The sequence below is a fragment of the Vicia villosa genome, linkage group LG5 (assembly GCF_029867415.1).
Source record: "Vicia villosa cultivar HV-30 ecotype Madison, WI linkage group LG5, Vvil1.0, whole genome shotgun sequence".
Taxonomy (NCBI): domain Eukaryota; kingdom Viridiplantae; phylum Streptophyta; class Magnoliopsida; order Fabales; family Fabaceae; genus Vicia; species Vicia villosa.
In genome coordinates this window covers 74,605,914-74,626,972 of record NC_081184.1, presented here as the reverse complement: position 1 = coordinate 74,626,972, position 21,059 = coordinate 74,605,914, and the positions used below count along the sequence as shown (strand labels likewise).

Genomic DNA, 21,059 nt, shown 5'->3' with positions numbered 1-21,059 from the left:
GCTAAGTTGTACATCGAGAGAACTGCGAGCTTGTATGGTATTATGTCGAGTATTATTTTGGATCGAGATATGAAGTTTTCTTCTAGATTTTGAGGAGGTTTGCAGAATGATTTGAGATTAGAAGAGAAGGTACTTGAAGGTTGAATGAAGGATCTTCACTAATGTTTCCACTCATCATCAGAACTGAAACAATTCTCTTACAAATGAAACACATTCATATGATTAAACGAACTTTAGGATTGGAGAGCATCAAGGAGAAAGGGGTGGGTTAAAAAAATTTTGAGCCTTATATCTGCTGTTTCTTAAACCATGAACCAGGCCAAGTTACAACATTCAAAAGTCCTAATTGAGGCAAGGTTACGAAAGCATATTAAGCATGATTTTGTTATACTGACTCCTAGGGTTGTTAAAACTTGTGTGGAGGCGTGGTATTTATGAGATGTATGTTTGATGGGATATATATATATATATATATATATATATATATATATATATATATATATATATATATATATATATATATATATATATATATATATATATATATATATATATATATATGCGCGTGTTTGTACCTTGACGATAATTATAATAATTATTTGATGCAACAAAATGTTGTTTGTGAATATGATATTGTGACGAGTACGCGAATGATGACTTAATATTGTCAGTGATGTTTTGGTACCACATGCATGAGTAAGTGAAGTTGCATTTCATAGTTTGTGTTTGCATAATGAATGATGTAAGAGATGTTTGATGATGTATGAGATGTGAATGATGTTTTAGTGACATTATGAGTAAATAATTTTGGTAATGATATTACTGTTAATAACTACTATCTTTATTCCACATATCTTTTGTAATGCACAGCTAATTAGGATTAACTTATTGAAGAAGAAGGATAGCTCCAAAGTTGTTTAGTTTGTTTTTGTCAAATAAAGGGTCTTGCTATCATATGTAACATCGGTTTGGGATCGCGTGATTAGAATATTCTATTTGTTTGATAACATGATACTATAAACTACCATTGATGGTTTTTGAAGTTGATTTTAAACTTTAAATCTTGAATAATAAAGTGTGATGGATAATTGTTAATTTATTTGAGGATTGAGATTCCCCTGCGTGATATTTGAATTTTATATTGATGTTTCAAAAGAAAGCATGATTGTTATAATTGTTGAGAACTCATGTTACGGTGCTAGATGATTGTTTTATGACGATGCGACACCCTTATTTGAGGAACTATATAATAAATTGTTATTTTGCTATCCTCTAAGATTTAGAAGTTATTTGTGAACTATAATAAATTATTATTTTGGTATCATTTAGGGATTATTTATAAGTTCTTTAGAAATCATAACAAACTTTTATTATTTTGCTATTCTTCAAGATGCTTTATAAGTTTTTCAGAAACTATATAACAAATTGTTTTGCTATCATCCATGAATATTTTATAAGTTCTTCAATAACCATAATAAACTATTATTTTACTATCATTTAAGAGTGTTTGATAAGTTTATCAATCCAGCTGAAACAACTGGATTGAAATCATCAAATGAAATCAATGAAGTTGCCATCGATTGTTTATTCATCCCAAGAGACGGGAAAGGAAAACATCGAGTAAAACCTATAGAGAAACAAACAAAGGTCTTACGACCAAGAGAAAAGGGTAAGGGTGTCGGTTACGCAAGGAGAAGGGATTAACACTCCCCACGTCCGTCGTACTCGACAGGATCCGCTCTTGTCAGTCTAAATCTAAGGGTGTCTAAACTAAACGTCTAAATCCTAAAAGCTAAAGGAAAACACGCGAAGAAAGAAGAGAAAAGAAACACGGGAAAAAGAAAGAAATATAAGATTGTGCTCGTTCAGGCCCCGCGACCTAATGCCTACGTATCCCTTTTAAGGAATTAGAGCAGCCGTAGTTCGGCTTACAAGATTTTGTGTGTGTGATGTTAAACGTCGCATTCCACTGCTGCTCGACCTTTGGAGACTTACACAATTGTCGTGGAACGGAATTAACATGTGCTTAAAAAAGAAAATAAAAGAAAATCGAACAAAGCATTTTGCAAGGAAAAGAAACTATAAAAGATGAATATATACAAACATAAGTAGCTAAAAAGGTGAAATAAACAAGTTAACCTTTTAATCAATTAATTAAAATTTGATTAAATTAAGATTCAAACATAAAGGAATGTACATGAAAGTGATAAAATAAGAGTGTACGTGAACTAGCCAAAGACTAGTATCTAAACGACCAACCGGAACGATTGATCGAGTAGGTCTCTTTGTAGCACACCGAGGGAGCAAGCGGTGCAAGTGTGCATGTGAGTATGGTTGATGGCGATGCGTGAAGTGCAATCGACTTATGGTAGAAAACGGCTAAGAACCTAATATTCTTTTATTTTGGAAAACGGTTAAAAGCATGCAAGCAATAATAAAATAAAGCAGGAAAATAAAAGCGGTAAAATTAATACAAGGCCTCGGGATGGGGGATTACAAATTTAAACGAATGGAGATGGGACTTACTACTAATTATTACAACCCAATTGAAAAATTAAAGCGGAAAATAAAAGGATAATATATACAAAAATGAATTATAAATGTCCACAGTAAATAGAAAATGATGCATGAAAAATGACAAAAATATACTAACAAATATTAATCAAGATTAACTAAAGAAAATAAGAAATAAGCATATTAAATTCTAAAAGGAAATTAAATTTAAACAACATACTTTTAGTATTTTTAATGATAAAATAAATTTTAAAATATTTTTTGATAGTTTTATAATAAAACAATTAGAAATTTAAACAACAATTAAGATAAAACCACAAACATAGGCTAACTATAAAATAAAGGGTGTAATAAAAATGGGCTCAAAGAGAAAGCCCAAGTCAAACATTCAGCCGAGGGGGTGCATTGTTAGAACAAGGTGATGCAAGTTGGAAAACCCAATGGGCACGGTTCATGGTTCAGCCCAAACGAAAATGGAACAGAAAGAAAAACCTAAAGCTCTCAATAGTGATGCGCCTCTTCCCTTTCAAAGATTCTCCCCTGTTCTTCATCTCTCACGCTCTGTTCTCTCTCTTTCTCAAACGTGAGAAATCCTTTTTGGATAGAGGTGTGCATGGTTGGTTATTTTTAAAAACTAAACCATAACCATTTTAAAACTATTTAAATTGTTTGAATATATAACCATAATTATATTTTAATCAAAATTGGTTATAAATTTGATTATGATTATATAACCGTTTTTTTTTAAAAAATCCAATTTTGAAAATTATATTTTCCAAAAATACTTTTTTTCAAAAAAAAATTAATATTATGAGAATTAAAATATTTGGATTTGGATAATAACCGAATTATAACCGAATCCAAAATAATTTAACCGGTTAATAACAATTTAATTATATCCGGATTATAGAAATGAAATGAATAACCAAACCATTAATAAGGTTAATAACCATTCAATTATATCTGAATATTTATTATATCTGAATATTTAAAAATGGTTTAGATTTGATTATGAATTTGGACATCAAAACCGGATATTTTGCACACCCCTAATTCTAAAAACTGATGGAGTAAATGGAACCAGGATCCTCAAGGTGAGTTCCTTTGTCGTTTCGAACGACGTAGTTGATATATAGAGTGTTTGATAAGTTTTTTAAAAACTATATTAAAATATTAATTTTATATTATTTTTTGCTATCGTTCTAAAATGCTTAATAAGTTTTTTCAAAACTATATAACAACACATTATTTTTTAATGATATATGATTATTTAATAAAATATAATATAATTCTAATTTAAAACAAATGAATAAAATAAAAAATTAATATTATCTTTGATCGTTAGAGATTCCAATAATGTTTTGTTTTATGAAACTAACAATAGGGAGAGAAGAAGAGAGTTTATAATATCATTTTTATTGAAGATTAATAAAAAATAATTAATATAAAATCTTATTTTTTATGGAGATCCATTAATATCAAAATTCTATTAATTTGTACTAGTACATTTGTATCCTTTAATTTGTATTCAATATTTTTTAACTGCTCAAAAGGGATTTTCACATCATCATACAATATAAAAAAGTAAGATGAGTTCTTTGGCAAGTTTGCCAAGTGGCATCTTCTTAGAAGTCTTACCTTTTAAAAACTTGCTATTAATAGTAATTTTACTATAATTAACTTTAATTATTATATTCTTAATCATACAATATAAAAAAGTAAGATGAGTTCTTTGGCAAGTTTGCCAAGTGGCATCTTCTTAGAAGTCTTACCTTTTAAAAACTTGCTATTAATAGTAATTTTACTATAATTAACTTTAATTATTATATTCTTAATCATACAATATAAAAAAGTAAGATGAGTTCTTTGGCAAGTTTGCCAAGTGGCATCTTCTTAGAAGTCTTACCTTTTAAAAACTTGCTATTAATAGTAATTTTATTATAATTAACTTTAATTATTATATTCTTAATTAATTAATTATTTCACTAATTTCTAACTACTATTTATTATTATTTATTATTGATGATCTAGCTGATTCAAAACATTTATTGGAAAGAGTATAAATCTAATTAAAAAAAATTATTGAAAATTGAAAATTGTACTTTTTACAAAATGATTGCGATATAATAAAGCTTCAAAACAAATACATTATTAAGTAAAGAAAATATTTTATTAATAAACGTTATGTTAGTGGAGACATCTATATATTATTATTATTATTATTATTAAATTTTTATACCATGTAAATTATGTAAATGAAAAGCTCAATCAATTCAGTTTCAAATCAATATTATTATTATTATTATTATTATTATTATTATTATTATTATTATTATTATTATTATTATTATTATTTCAACCACATGATTTCTTTCTCTTAAAAAGTCATTATGTATCCTCTTTTTTATCCCAATTATTTATTTCATTTTCTTCCCAATAAATAGGATGTAATTTGGAATTATTATACTAAATTTTGATTTTTTTATCTCCACGTGCAAAATTCGTTTGGAATTTACAATGAATATATATTTTCATTTATATATTATTATTATTAATAAATTTTTATACCAAACAAGTTATATAAATTCAGTTTCAAATCAATATTATTATTATTATTATTATTATTATTATTATTATTATTATTATTATTATTATTAATAGGGCTTAATTACCCACCACCTCTTTACTCAAAAGGCTCATCGAACAAAATCCCTTAAATCTGCCTGCTTTATCTTCTCTTCCATTCTTTAAATCAAACGCTTCACTTTTCTCAATTTTTTTGGAATCTACTCTCCATGTAATACGTGAAGAAACCAAGAGACAAATTCTATTTACAAAGTTTTGTACTTAATTATCACAACACACAATGCACTCCAGCCACCAAAATTCTCTCTTTTTTCAACACACCATGTTTCTCTCTTAGTCTCACTTTATAACACACTATTTGTTTCCCTCTTCAACCGTTCGCTCTTCACCTTCCTTCAAGCTTCTATTTACATCTCACCCTATCACTGCCAAACACTCTCATCGGAGAAGTTTCTACCCTCGGCGCTGCTGCCAATAACAGTCTTCGACTCTGACGGGTGATGCAGGGTGAAATTGGAAACCATCTGAAACCCCCGGCTGTTCCGCCACCATAATTCTGTAATGTTTTGTTTCGAGAAGGAAAAGATCTGCAGGCAATCTTCTCCGTTTTTTCTCTCTACAATGCGTTTTTTATTCTTTCTTCTCCATTTTATTTGCAGGTGTTTCTAAGCTTTTATGTTTCAAGGTTTTTCAATTTGCTGCTCTTTGATTTCTATCAAGGGGATAAAACCTATTGTGATATTTATTTTTAACCATTGGATAAAACCCTACTATGATTTGCAGGAAATTGAGGAAATCTGTAGAATTTAAAAAGACTACTCTAAAATCTTCCCTGAAAGTCGTGTATGGTGATGAATTTTGGGGTCCTGAGATCGTCAGGGTATTTAGCCCACAAGGTGATTTTTTTTGCCTTATTGATGTGTTATATCTTTTATCTTAGTCTTATTTATTGACTTGAATTGGTTGTTCTTAAAGGGAGTATTGGGGTGTCCCGTCTTTGCCTTATTTGTCTGTCTATGCTCAAGGACAAGGACCGCCTCCAATGGTGGAGGAACGTTTCCAGATTGTTATAAGTCAGCGTTTCCAATATGTATGTATTTCTTACTCTTAATATTGCTTAAGGTTAAGTATTCAATTTTTGTTTAGTTTTTTTACTAATAATAATCTGTTTTCGCATTTAGAGAATAATCTATCATGGTGGAGCAATTGATGATGATATGGCAAATATCAGTGTTTCACATGTCCTTTATCTTTACGTTGTTGATCCAAATAAGGTCTGTCCTTATTTTTTTTAGTTATATGAAAGTGGTGCTTTAAATTTTAGAGATGTTATCAAACTCATATATATTTTGATATTTCTTCATTTCAATATGACTATGAGTTTGAGTTTATTTTTTTATGATATCTACTATGTATAACTCAAATAAGCTATTGGTCAAACAGTTAGTCATCTGCCAATTCTCTGATAATGTTTTGCTGCTGCCATTGATATGTGATGCTAATCTTCCTTGATTGAACTCATGTGAAAATAAGAAAAAATAGGTTGGAGATTTGTTATATTGATGATATATTTTAGGGTTTCTTCATCATCTTCAATAATAAGTTATATTTTTCCATTCCTATTTTAGTGGTTTGTTTCTTTAATATAGTTGCATAAATGCCTACTATGTGATTGATAAAATTCCGCCATGAATTTTCACTAAATTTTTGAGTGAACTCTCAACAAACTTTCAATAGTGGAAGCATCATAGAAAAATTATTAGCATGTGATTGTTAATTTTCTCCGAATGAAGATAAATATATCACTAATTTGATTATGATTGTTCTTTTGAAGATTTTGTTTGTTTGTTGCAAAAGAATTTAGAGTATGTACAATTTTATTCTTGGTGATAAAACATGAGATGCTGCAGCAACACTATTCAACAGGATGTACTACAACCAGTCCAATTTTGCTTCATAATCATAACTATGTTCTCTTAGTTAAAAAGTCATGTAGAGAAATTGATTCATTATAAGTTGTATATACAAGTGGAAGTAGACTAGAAAAGGAATGACACTTATATATTAAAACAAAATCATATCTAAAGATAAGTTTTTTGTAGTCATAATAACATTTTCCTTTTTTTCTTTATCCATTAGTAGTTTAGGGAAGCAAGTAGTACCAGTGAAGCAACCACATCGGCATGATGTTCTAGAAAGCAATCAATTATTTCAAAAATAGCTGCAGTATTAAAACATAGAAATTAAAGGTCAATTGTTAAGTGAATATAGCTTACATGATCTTTAATGTCTCTTTGAAAACATTTTTCAGGTTGCATATTTGAACTATTTTATCCATATCTGCCTATTGTAAATTTTAAATGTGTTTAGGCATTTGATTCATTGTTGGTGGAGTTATGTTATTCATGTCATGAGTAATTAGCATACATATTCGCTTTTTATGATTATTTATCTGGTTGTTTATATTGTTGTGTGTGATAGCATGTTACATGTCTATGCTTAGATCAGATTTAATTGTGAAGTAAATGGCTTTCTCTGTTTTCTTATTTTCTCGATAGTTCTTAATTTTGGCCAAAACTGACTTTGTTTGCTTCATACTTGACAGTTCTACTCTATTTATTAGTGTTAATTATTAAACAGAATAATTAACTTGGGAGAAGCAAGAATAAATGTGAAGAACGTATTGATTGCATTTTTTTAATTTTTGATTAATAATGTTTTCAAAAGTTGATTAAATATAATGATTGTTGTGTTTTTGTTGTAAAGGAACGTCATGAGGCTGAAGACATTAGCTGGTGTTAGTTTGATTGCAATTTTAGGTATTCCATATCATGCATTTAACACTAGAGGACAATTTTATCCACCAATAGTGTCATTTTGCCTCAATTCCCTATAACACTAATATGGTATCATTTTGCCTCATATTTTGCTATGCAGCTAGCTTATGAGTTATGTGTTTTTCTATAGTGCTTGGAAATATCATACAATAGAAAAAAGCAAGATGAGTTCTTTGGCAAGTTTGCCAAGTGTCAAATTTTTAGAGCCCATGCTATTTATATAATTGCTATTTGTAGGAATGTTTCTATAATTAACAATACTTATAATTATAATATTAATTAGTATTTTATTATGTATTTATTTATTTATTTATGTTTACTATGTATGTATAAAGAATCAATTATTATTATTGGTAGATTCTTTAACTTTCTATTTCATGTTGGGCAATGTGGAATCACTTGGGAAATCGATTTTGTGCCTTGGAAACAACCAAATTCCCTTGTGCCTTGCAAAAATCCAAATTCAATATCAATTTTGTTTCTTAATACATGCATAACTTCCTCTCTCTCATTTCCATAAATCTACCACCCCTCTCAACAAAACTGAATCTCCCCTCTCCAAAACAGATTCCACACTTTCAGAACTCTGCTCCTTCCCTTTTCTAATATGAACTGATTTATACCCACAAAACACAATCATCACACATCACATCTCAACTCTTTCATCTATTTCACCTTCTTTTTCTTAATATAATAACAACCATAGCAATTTCAAATCATAACAACTCAGATCCAAAGTAAGAAATCAGAGTTGAAAGAGAAGAAGAGAAACAGCACGAAAAAGATATAACTCAGAATTCACGACCGGGAACCATTGAGTTTTCTTCTGCCGCCGTCATCGAAGAAGAAAGTAACAACGGCATAAAACAGATTGTTGTTGCTGCCAACCGATCAAATTCAACATCATCACTGTGACCGCAAACTCCAACCACACTTAAACTCTTCGCCGACGACGAGAAACGCCACCCCTTCAACCACTGTCTTCGTAACTATGATCGATATTCTCCTCCTTTATTTCACAATATTCTCTTTTTTCTTTTTATTTCGTTTGTATTTTTTTGATTTATGGATCTGAATATGGGTTGTTCTTGTGGTTGATTTATTGTTTTTGATTTGGGTTGAGCTCTTGGTGATTTAATTGAATATGAATTTGGGAATTTTTTTATGAAAATTTGTTTTTTACGGTCACATTGAGAGAGAAAAGAGAGAGGAGAAGAAAGAGGTTTGATTCTAATTATTTTTGTTATTATTTATTTATTTTATTTAATAAATGCTGCCGCATGTTTTATTATTAATAGTAGTTTGAAAGGTTAAAATATTTTCACTAAAAAAGAGCTGACCCACTCCATTCTTATTCTTCTCTTCTTTTTTATTTTTTAATTATTATTTAAAAAATAGAAGAATGTAATTAGATTTTTTTTAAATTGACGTCTGTTTCATTTTTTTATATGAGTTTAATAGTGGTACACTGTCAGTGTAAAAAAAGATTATACATACATTCAATTAGAATGGTTTAAAGTGTCAAATCATAAAAGTATTTTAAACTTTACAGTGTGACTTGGCGCTTTACATGGTCGTCATTAGTTGACAGAGCACCATCCCTTTTCTCTTTTTATATTATTAGTGTTTTATTATTTTAGTAATTTTTTATAAAAAATGGAATTGGAATTGGTGTTTTAATTTTTAATATAATTAAAATATAAATTATAAACATGAAAAGAAATCTATTATATACATATTATATATTATAATTTAAAAATATTATTATTTTATTTTTCAATTACTTATCTTATATATAAATATAAAAACTTCATTTATTTCTAATTAAGGTTGGCTGTGATTGTGATTGCCCCCATCTCAAAGTTCAACTTCATTTTAAAATATCGAGAGGTATAATAAAGGAACAAAATGAATTCTTTGTGAGTGTCTTCTTTTCATGTTTAAATTTTCATCATAGCTTATGCGTCAAACTTATAATGGTTTTATTTAATTTCTCGATAATAATTTGTAGGTTCCAGTTGCTTTACCTATAATTTTTGAGCCGGTGGATGCGGACGAGCATACACAGTGTGTTGGGTCTCATGTTGCAAGTTTACAAAGTGTGTTGGGTTGGTATATTTCATATTCCATGTTCTGATGCAACTATTATGAAAGCTTTTTTGAGGACATTATAAGTATTATAATGTTGTTGATGTAATTTTATGTTCTTTATGTACAAATCAATATCATCTATATTTTTTATTGTAATTCTTAATTCTCATAAATATATAAATTTACCTACTATGCAAGATGGTTAGAAGAGCGGAATAGGAAAACCAGTAATCTAAAGCTGTTTGCCAAATTATATATATTTGATTAGTCAAAACTTTCTATATTAGTTTTAAACATTCTAACCATTTTCATATAATTTGTTTCTTATTTTCATATAATTTTTCTGTCAATGCTTTTTCTTTGAATTCATTTCCAATAGCCTTAAGTTTTAGTGGTAATATTTTCAGCAATTGCATATCAACCATTGTAAAAGGATTCAACTTATGTTAAAAGAATAAGTTGCAACTTTTGGTGCTTATACGAATTCTGCTACATCCCATATTCTTTGTGATTAGGGTCAACCAACTGTATTTGACAGCTTTGGATAGAATGTTTTGATATTTGGACAATCCATAATAAATGCCAAGATATTTTGAAAGTTGGACAATATATTTAAACTTTATTATGAAGTAAATAAAGAGTTTGAAATATAACCCAGACCAATCAACTAGGAGGCAGAAAGATAGGATTGGAATAAATTTTGAAAATGAAGGTTGGTTTTTGGTAGAATTTTTCTAGGTAACCAATAAATTATATTTCTATAAGAAAATAATTAGGATAGTAATAATAAATAACGGGAAATGTTATATTTATTACAGTATTAATTATATATAAAATATTAAAAAAAACATATTTTTAGTGCCTATTTTTATTTATATATTAATAATTTTTATTATTTTTTAATTATTTAGTCTTTATGTTTACAATCTACTATATTTTATTTTAGCATCTACTCTATGTTATATTGTTTTATTTGGTATTCTTTTTAAAAAATTATAATATATTAACTGTTAATTTAAATGTGATAATTTATTTAAATATAATCAATAATATTGACTTTCAAATTTTTGTTATTATTATTTTGTGTCTTTTATACCATAAAAGCATTTATTATAATATTATAATTTATATTATATTTTATGATATTTTTCTTTTAATATCATTCTCTATTTATAATCTAGCTAATTGCATTAATCTCTCACATAATTATTAAGATTTTAATATCATTCCCTATTTTTATTTATATATTAATAATTATATATTAATAGTTTTAGTGCCTATTTTTATTTATATATTAATGATTTTTTTAGTTTTTAATTATTTAGTTTTTATGTTTACAATCTACTATATTTTATTTTAGCATCTACTCTATGTTATATTGGTTTATTTGATATTCTTTTTAAAAAATTATTATATATTAACTGTTAATTAAAATATTATGATTTATTTAAATATAATCAATAATATTGACTTTCAATTTTTTTTATTATTATTTTGTGTCTTTTATACCATAAAATCATTATTACACTATTATAATTTATATTATATTTTATGATATTTTTCTTTTAATATCATTCTCTATTATTTATAATTTAGCTAATTGCATTAATCTCTCATATAATTATTAAGATTTTAATATCATTCCCTATTTATATTCTAGCTAATTGCATTAATCTCTCACACAATTATTAAGATTCATGTTTCCAACAAAAATATTATTAATATTTTTTGACATAATATTAAAAATAAATGGAGAAAATTATTAAGATTCCGTATTTTCTAAAATAATAATTAATGTTGTATTAAACTCTAAAATTATATGCAAATATATAATATATCATGCTATATATTGTATTTTTTTATATATCAAAATAATCTGGTGATAGTTTAAATTAGAAATAAATAAGAAATTAAAATAAATGGAGAATTATAGAGATGAGCTACTTGAATAGAATTGATTTCATTTATAAAAATAACATATTATGAACTTATAATAAATAAATCACCTAATAATCAATATATAATAAAATAATCAATTGATTAGAATATAATAGATCATATATAAAATTTTATTTAACTAAAGACACTATGAAATTAAATTGATCTCTTATTTATTTTGTTTGCTCATAATTAAATATTATTAAAATACTCACCTTAAAATATCATATCTGGAGAATAATAATTAAAAATAAAATAACAAATTATATGTAGGAAATTAATAATTTAATTACATATTGAATTATTATAATAGTATGAGCGCCAAATAAAAAATATTAACCTTTTCAAACTAAATAGGGAAATTTCTAGAACTTTTGCTTTAAAAAAATTAATGCTTTTCGTTTTACCACAAATATTCATAATTGATTTATTAAATTCTAACATAAACACATTGATGATAGAAAAACTTAAAATCGTTTAAAATTATATCAATCCACTTCTATAATAGATAATAACTTCAACTAATCTAGGGTTCTAAAAATTTTTTTTAAATAAAATTATTATTTTGACAAACAAATTTTAAATTACTTAAAACCTTTTTGTTTGAGATTTTAAATCTTATAAATTATTTCAAACATGGAATAATAAAACTAAGTTGTTTTTCAAAAACTAAATCTCTTCAAATCATAACATACTATAAATATTTAAATTTTTAATTTCTATAATTTCTTTGATTCGATTCTAATATTTATCATTTTATTCACAAAAATCTATAAATATATAAGTTTTCTAAATTAAAATTGATTTGTTTCTCAAAAATGAAAGTCATCATTAAAATAAAATCTTATTTATTTATTTATTTCATATCGAGCAACTTTAAAAAATATTTTTATTTTAATTTCATATTTGATATTATATATTTAAAGACTAAATGATTTTTTTGGTAACTTAAAAAAAAATTAACAAATTCTATTCTTAAAAAATATTTTATAAACAAAATATAGTTTATTATTGATAATAAATATTTATCTTTTTAAGTAATAAAGATATTTTTATAAATAAAATATAGTTTATCATTGATAAAAAAATTATGTGCAACTAATAACAAAGACAGATTATAATATTAATATAACTTTATTTGTAAATTATAAAATGTTTTTTTAACATAAGAATTTTTATCCCGTGCCTCGCACGGGTAGATATACTAGTTATAATCAAATCGTTGAATTAATATTTTATATCTTATTTAGTTATTTTTAATTTAAATTTATAATTTAATATTTATACTTCTATTCCTACTAAGACTAATATTAAAATTTAAAATTATGGTAAAATTATAGTATTATAAGACACTATTTATATATGTTTCAAATTTTAAAAAAATCGGTGTTTTTTTTATTTAAGTAGAATTATGAACATTTATGTCTGATATCTTCCGATTTTAAAGAAAGTTTCTATTTAGAATTTAATACGTTACACTTATTTATTGCAATAATTAATTTATTAATTTATTTTTTAACCTGAAGCATAAAAAAAGCAGTATACGTGAATAAAGCCGAACAGTATATTAAATTTGTTTTTTAATGGGGAGAACTTTAACCTTACCCAACTTTTTGAGTTGGGTAGATAAGAATTCATCTAAAATAAAATAAACCAATAATAAATGTATAGTTTTAAAATATTTGCAATTTTAAATATGGTAATTATAAGGATATTTTTTTTCTTCTGATTCAAAATAATTGATATAAAATTATGAGATTTAAATAGTCTTAATTACATCACAATTATATTTATATATATTCTACATTGAACTCTAAATTAAGTAATGAATTGACATCGTGCAATTATATTTGGATATTTAAATATTTCATTATCAATTTCAATATTTATTTTATTTTTCAAATTAATATTTTTAATATTATTATTAATATTTTTAATAATGTTGATCAACTATAGAAAATAAATTTTGGCCAAATGACGCGTTTTCATTTTTTATAACACAATTAAAAACAATAATTTTTATTCACATTTTCCTATAAATGATTTTATAACCAAATATTTAAAAATATATTGAATATTAGAAGTAATAAATTTTTGAAGAAATGTCAAAATTGTTTTATAATTTGCAAAAAAAAATTAGTTAATTTAATTTTTTTATGTATACTATTAATAACAATGACATTTTATTTATGCAATAGTAATCTTAATTTAAATAAAAAATTTAAATTATAAGAGTTATTAAAATATTATTTTTACTTAGAAAATATTTAACCCGTGCCTCGCACGGGTCTAAGTACTAGTTTTAACCAAGGTAATTAAAACCGGACCGGTAATTGAACCGGTATAGACAAGGGTTTAAGGTTTAAAGGTTTGACCGGGGTCTAACCGGGATCAGACCGGTATTAATAGAATATAGTAATTTTTACTATTTTAATATAATATATCATATATTATATTTTGTTAATTATAAATTAATTTTTTATATTTCATAATAATAAATTTTTAAGATTTAATTTTGCATTAATCAAAATAATATTAATTTTACATTGATTTATTTTATCTTAAATTGTAAAGAGAATTAATTTTGCATTACTCGAATTTTTATTTTAAAAAAATAAAATAAAACTCTAATTATTTATGTATCACTTACTAGTATTAGTTTCTTTTTACAAGTTTGGACTATCATTTATAAGCCCATTTTCGTTGCAAGTCCATGGAGCACATTCACTAACCAAAAAAAGAACCCTAGATTTAAATACAAGACACATAAATCTGATAGCTAACAGCCGCCGCAACTAAAACATCTGCCTTTCATCCATTAGTAGTTTTCTTCTGCAAACAATTTTTAACCCCAGACTTCCTTCTAATATTCTATTCTACATGCATTTATATTAAAAAGAATGCAAAAAAAGCTTTTACATCAATAAAGAAGAACATAACTTTTCTCCTTCTCCTTCTTATGAGACGCAAAACAATCAATGTTTATTTGAAACACCCAAATACGGTCTAACCGCAGTAACCACGTGAGCCGCCGGTTTAGTCCGGTTTTAGACTGGTTTAACGGTTTATTTTTCGGTTTTATGTTCAAACGGTTATCTGCCATTGTAGAACCGGATGTAGGCCCGGTCCGGTCCGGTTCTGATTACCTTGGTTTTAACAATTACAATAAAACAAGTTAAAAAAAAAACTCAGCATCTTGATAAAAATAAAATGCAGCAATTTCCCCTTGCTGTATTATCACTATCAGAAACAAAATTTGGAATCGTCCCGATCTCAACTCACTTCCCCGGAAAACGCTGCCGCTGTTCGTCGGCGGCCGCCAGAAGCAGTGATAAACTTCTCCAGGTATTTATTTTCGGATCCAATTCTAATGCGATTCGCGGCAAGCAGATCTCAACTCCGCAACCGCGATTCTCTTATTACTTAGCGCAATTAAGTATTAACAACATATATTTTTACTATCCGAAACTTTCCAATCCTTAGTAAACCTTATTATGTATTGGATGAATTTGAAGAATTTCTGTGCTTAATATGATTAACATATATATATGCCTCTGATTTTTGGTTTATTGTCAGTAAGTATCAAGAATGCAATTCTTTGGTGGTTCTGAGATTAGTCCGTCGCCGCCTGCGCCAACTGCTTCAGGAAACAATGGCCATATGCTGTATGTTTTCAATAGAAATGGTATATGTTTGCTTTATAGAGAGTGGAATCGCCCCTTGCATACGCTGGATGCTCAACAAGATCATAAGTTGATGTTTGGTCTGCTCTTCTCACTCAAGTCTTTAACTGCCAAGATGGATCCCACTAGGTATTTATGTGTGTTTAACTCTTCGATTTTGATGATTATATGTGGATTTCCACATGTACATGTATTGCGTTAAAAGTAATGTGAAGAATACTTATTCTGCTATAGTTTTAGTGTAGATTTGGTTAATAGTTTTGCGGCGTCGTCAAATAGTGGCTATAATAGTTAATGTCCCGTGATAATCAATTTAGTACAAAATGTTGTTTAATAGCTGCTTAGAAGCACTACAGCATTGTAGCGTATTGGAATTTGAACTAACAAGTAACGACTATTTTACGCGATTGACAATTCTGAGTTTTTTCCATTGAAAGTCTGAAATGTACCTTTGGAACAAAGCGATTGTCAATTCTGAGTTTTTTCCATTGAAAGTCTGAAATGTACCTTTGGAACAAAAGTGATGATAGAGTTTCTTTGTGACAAACACATGTTTGAACACAAACGAATGTCAACTATAAACAAAGCATGCTATTCGTTAGTGTAAGGAAGAATACTAATGCAAATTTATGATGAGGTGTTGTGAAATTTGCTAAATTGGCTTCCAAGTTATCACTTATCAGTCTTACAATCTTTACATATTAGACTCTCAAGGATAGCTTTTACAGAATTCACTATTTTCTTATGCAATGCATGGAGAGTGATTATAAATTTATAATTGGTAAAAATGAATAGCTGTTGGTGACAGAACTGTGGTTTGATATTTAGATTAAGATTGAGAATGTAAATGGCAAAATAGACATGTTTATCTACCGCTACCCCATGCCTTGCTAACATGTACAAGTTGATGTTGTATAATGTTTCTTGACTTCTCTCATAATAAAAAAGCAACATGTCTACAAATAATACTTTCGGTTAATTTGATCTCCAGGAATTTAATAGGATATTTGTTTATTTTGAAGCTTATGTCATTCTTTATCCCGATTCTTCTAGTTTTCACATATCCCTTATTCTTCTATTCATTCTCATCACATGGACATTTTATGCTTTGCATATTTAATATTTGCTCATCTTTGCTTGTTTCGTGTTGCAACAATGATCAACAATTCATGGATTTTATGATAGATATAAGGAATTATATGAATATTATTGTTGATGTTCTATATGTTATAGAATGAACTGGTAGGTCTAATTCCTTTTTCTCCAACTTATGGTGCAGTGCCGAGAAAGGGAACCTTGGTGTGCCTCAGTTACCTGGTCAAGGTTGTTCATTTCACAGTTTTCGCACTAATACATACAAACTTAGTTTCATGGAAACTCCTTCTGGAATAAAGGTATGATGCAGCTACATATGTGTTTCCTTATAAACATACCCTGATTAGATTCTTGTGGATGCAGTTGCTGCCTGATGCCTATTCTGGAATTTATTCTTTGCATGCCGCTTATATATGCTAACTACATTTTCTGTCAGAAATATGTTAGATTTGTTAACCTCACTACCAATTATTGAATATGTTTAACAAAGTATATACTTGATAGTACTAGATGGAAGTGAAATGAAATTGGAAGGAAATTATAAGAAAGATAAATAAATGACGAAGTTGAATTGGAAGGAAAATATAAGCATAATTTACACTTGGTGAGAATTTGAATGGTAAGAAATGAAGCTGACATTGATGTCGTTTGAAAATCATCACTAACTTTTTGTGCCATGGAAATGAGATCAATTTTATGAGAATAAATGGTTAGAACTGCACTATTAAAACAGGCAATTTTTATACAGATTGAGTCTAGAAAATACTACATTAGCTTAATGATCAAGTGTGCTAGTTTCATGATTCAAATGTACGTAAATCAACTCAATTATAAGAATTTTGTCTATTACTTAGTTATTCATTTCAAATAACGTTATCCAACGCTTGTGAGTCTATAGTTGTTGTAGAATTTGAGTAATCTACTCTTAATCATCCGATAACAAAATGTTACTTGCTTCTGAGGTGGAACAAAGGGGAAACTAGTAATACTCTATTTTTTTATAAGCTCGTGAAATAATTCAGAGGCTGTGCGGATACTTAACTGTATATAGGGTACTCCAATAAACCTAATTATACAGGCCAAAAAACTAAAATTCTAGACCCAAGTTGTATTTCAATATAGGAAATGATAGACCTGTGAGGAACGTTTATATGAGGAAAAATAAGAACAATAACAGAAACAAAAATATATTAGAATGGCAGATGTGTCAAAGAAGAAGAACATAGAGGCTGGAGAGTAATTCCAACAGGGTTGGTTTACCGGGCTGCTATCTGTGTTAGATATGGTGCTTATGGGGAAATGGTGAGTAGGAGAGAAAATGAGGGAAAGTATAATAATTAGTGGAGGGGATATAGGAAAGCCTTCAAAGGACAAGAGAAAGGTAGAAAAGAAATAACATTATGAGATGAGTAAGCCTATTCTAAGGCTTGAAGTGAGGAAAGTAAGCTGATGACTGAATAATATTCTCTTGTTTTCTCAATTCTTCAGTATGTAGTTGTGAGCTTCTGATTTATATGCATGCTTTTATGATGCTATGATTTTTGTCTGGCGTTGGTCTGTCAGCACTCTGCTGCCAGCACAATGGTAGTTGATAACTGAGTTAGGTAGGTTTTACTGCAAAAAATCTGCTACATACTAATTAAAACTATGAATTGTCATATTGTGCTTTCAGAAAAAACAATCAAAGATATAATCATATATTGTTCCTTGTCATAATAATTGTATTGTAACACTTCCATGCTTCATGCAGATTATCTTGGTAACTCATCCTAGAACTGGTGATCTCCGGGATTCCTTAAAGTATATCTACAATTTGTATGTTGAATATGTTGTGAAGAATCCACTCTATACACCCGGATCTCCTATCAGGTAACATAATATTCACTTCTGTTATGCAATGGATTTATGGATTAGATATTATTTGTTTTGTGAGTTGTTTGTCTGGAAAGAAATATAGGTTTTTCAATGGTTTGTTGGATTTTCATAGGTCTGAGCTGTTCAATACAACGTTGGATCAGTATGTAAGAGGCATTGCGTAAAAGCTGAATGGTTACTATTTACCATTATCAATGATGAACAAATGTGTTGTAAAATGCCTTGTCATGCATGGTGGTCACTGCATTATCAGTCACAGACTCTTGGGAAGGCGTCGCTTGCTGTTTATGTTTATGTTATTGCAATAGATGGTGTGACAATGTTAATACTTTGATCGGAATTCATTGCCCAAAATTTAAACCAAATGAGTTCTTGATTATTATTTTGTCACTTTGTTACATATGCACTGCAAACTCATTTTGGCCTTTGTGGATTGTACTGAATTTTTTTTTGTATAATATGATTCTCTTTGCCAAAGTTAAACCTCAAGCTTAGTATGGATATCTATTATCAAATTAGAGTAGTTTTGTAAAACAGACAAAAAAAACATATGTAAGCGCTTATTTCTTCAAGTTTTTTTGGGTCTGTAGATAAAGTGGTAATAACTATTAAACGGTCCTACCTAGGACCTAGCAATATCGGTTTTGGCCAATTAAACTAAGACTTTGATTTGTTCTTAGTTGAATCCTTACATCATCATATTTACTACTGAGTCTTGATAAAAATAAATGTAAGCTTGGGTAAGAGACAAACATAAATCGGCCGGACCCATCATTTGAAGACCCTACATGAAACCATTGGCGGAGGAAGGGGGAGGCACATGGTGATGGTGTGCCATGCCCATCCCCGTGTTCTTAAAAATGTTAATTTAAGATACCTATACCATTTATATTATGCTTTATTATTTTTGTCTGCATCTTTTATGTTTGATTCCAAATGACTTTTTGTAAAATATTATTATTAAATTTATTTTAGTTAAATTTGCATTCAAGAAAAATATTATTCAGTCCAAATGACTTTTTGTAAAATATTATTAAATTTATTTTAGTTAAATTTGCATTCAAGAAAAATATTATTCAGTCATTTTGTATGTGAACATAGAGAGCAGTTTATGTAACACGATAGTCTTCAAGAATACTTGTGTTTATGGTATATATATGATGCAATAAAGTAGAATGAATTGAGATGTGATTCTTATACTTATTACAAGCTGTACAAGGAAATATATATATATATATATATATATATATATATATATATATATATATATATATATATATATATATATATATATATATATATATATATATATATATATATATATATAAAAAATTTCTTTTTTACACCCTTTATCCCCTTTTAACCTTTTAAGGACCTCTAATGAAATTTCAGTTTTATACCTAATTCGAAGATGAATCTTTAAACAAATCACATTTCATTTTTAAGGTACTAAAACATGTATTAAGTCTTTATTTTAATTTTTTTCTATTTATTTATTATCACTAAAAATATTCATAATCTATTTTTCAATTTTAATAAAATTAAAAATTTATTTATCTTATGGATAACTATCAATACAATATCTATTTTATTTTAATCAATCATAATCTTAATTTGAGAGGCAAAATTCTTATTTTTAAATATTAATGTTTTGGCAAAATATGTTTTTTGGTCTCGTATGTTAACCTCGGGTTTCGTTTTGGTCTCTTTATTTTAAAAAGTTTGTCCCTTAACTCTTCAAAAGATGTCATTTTATTCCTTTTTGTCATATTAGCGATGAAAAACTCAAAAATTGGTCGCTAAATCAGTAACTAATGTGACAAAAAGGACTAAAATGATACCTTTTGAAGAGTTAAGGGACTAATATGGAAAATTTTGAAGTTAAGGATCAAAATGATGTCCGAGATTAACATACAGGACCAAAAAGAGTATTTTTCCTAATTTTTCTTTATATCCCATGATTTTTTTTCTTTCTTTTTGTATGATTATTTAATACAATTAAATTTATATGATTATTGCTCATTTTATAATTAAGTAAATAATTTTCAAAATTTTCATTTGTATCTAAAAACATTTTATATCGCATCAAATAAATGTTTTATCCCACGGTCATTATCAGTACAATGTCGATTTTACTTTAATCAACAATTACCTTTATTTGAGAGACAATTTTTATTTTTAAATATTAAAATTTTACTTTTTTTCTCCATCTCACAAATCCTTTTTTTATATGATTATTTAATACAATTGAGTTTATATGATCATTGTTCATTTATAATTAAATCACTTATTTTAAATTTACATATGTCTAAATATATTTTATTAAATATCAAATAAATTTATCTGTGCGAAATGACTATCTTATTAGTTTCATATTGAAATAGAGAATAGAGATACTCTTCCACCCTATAATAAAGAATCTTAATAAAATCTGAAATTG

General features: G+C 27.2%; 2 protein-coding genes across 3 annotated transcripts in view; both read left to right on the top strand.

Annotated features, from left to right (window-relative positions):
* Nucleotides 1-10,074, top strand: part of LOC131604848 (uncharacterized) — a 38,225-nt gene extending 28,151 nt beyond the window's left edge. The window contains exons 2-6 of the mRNA XM_058877263.1: nt 5,760-5,785; nt 5,884-6,021; nt 6,076-6,190; nt 6,282-6,374; nt 9,949-10,074. Coding sequence (XP_058733246.1) covers nt 5,760-5,785; nt 5,884-6,021; nt 6,076-6,190; nt 6,282-6,374; nt 9,949-10,074 — 498 coding nt within the window. The remainder of the gene's footprint in view (nt 1-5,759; nt 5,786-5,883; nt 6,022-6,075; nt 6,191-6,281; nt 6,375-9,948) is intronic.
* A 4,727-nt stretch (nt 10,075-14,801) lies between these two features.
* On the top strand, nt 14,802-19,116 carry LOC131601764 (uncharacterized). Of its 2 annotated transcripts, none has more exons than XM_058873657.1 (5): nt 14,802-15,311; nt 15,547-15,778; nt 16,929-17,043; nt 18,495-18,613; nt 18,732-19,116. In XM_058873657.1, the coding sequence occupies exons 2-5, from the start codon at nt 15,555-15,557 to the stop codon at nt 18,781-18,783; spliced, it is 510 nt and encodes a 169-aa protein (XP_058729640.1). In that variant the 5' UTR covers nt 14,802-15,311; nt 15,547-15,554; the 3' UTR covers nt 18,784-19,116. The 2 variants fall into 2 exon arrangements, with proteins under 2 accessions (XP_058729640.1, XP_058729639.1); XM_058873656.1 differs by having other exon boundaries at nt 14,813-15,311; nt 15,543-15,778.
* The last annotated feature ends 1,943 nt before the right edge of the window (nt 19,117-21,059 follow it).

Excerpts from the sequence above, each read along its gene's own strand:
- LOC131601764 (XM_058873657.1), top strand. The coding sequence starts at position 15,555 with ATGCAATTCTTTGGTGGTTCTGAGATTAGTCCGTCGCCGCCTGCGCCA. Across the intron at positions 15,779-16,928 it reads GCCAAGATGGATCCCACTAG|TGCCGAGAAAGGGAACCTTG; the intron begins GTATTTATGTGT and ends CTTATGGTGCAG. Across the intron at positions 18,614-18,731 it reads ACACCCGGATCTCCTATCAG|GTCTGAGCTGTTCAATACAA; the intron begins GTAACATAATAT and ends GGATTTTCATAG.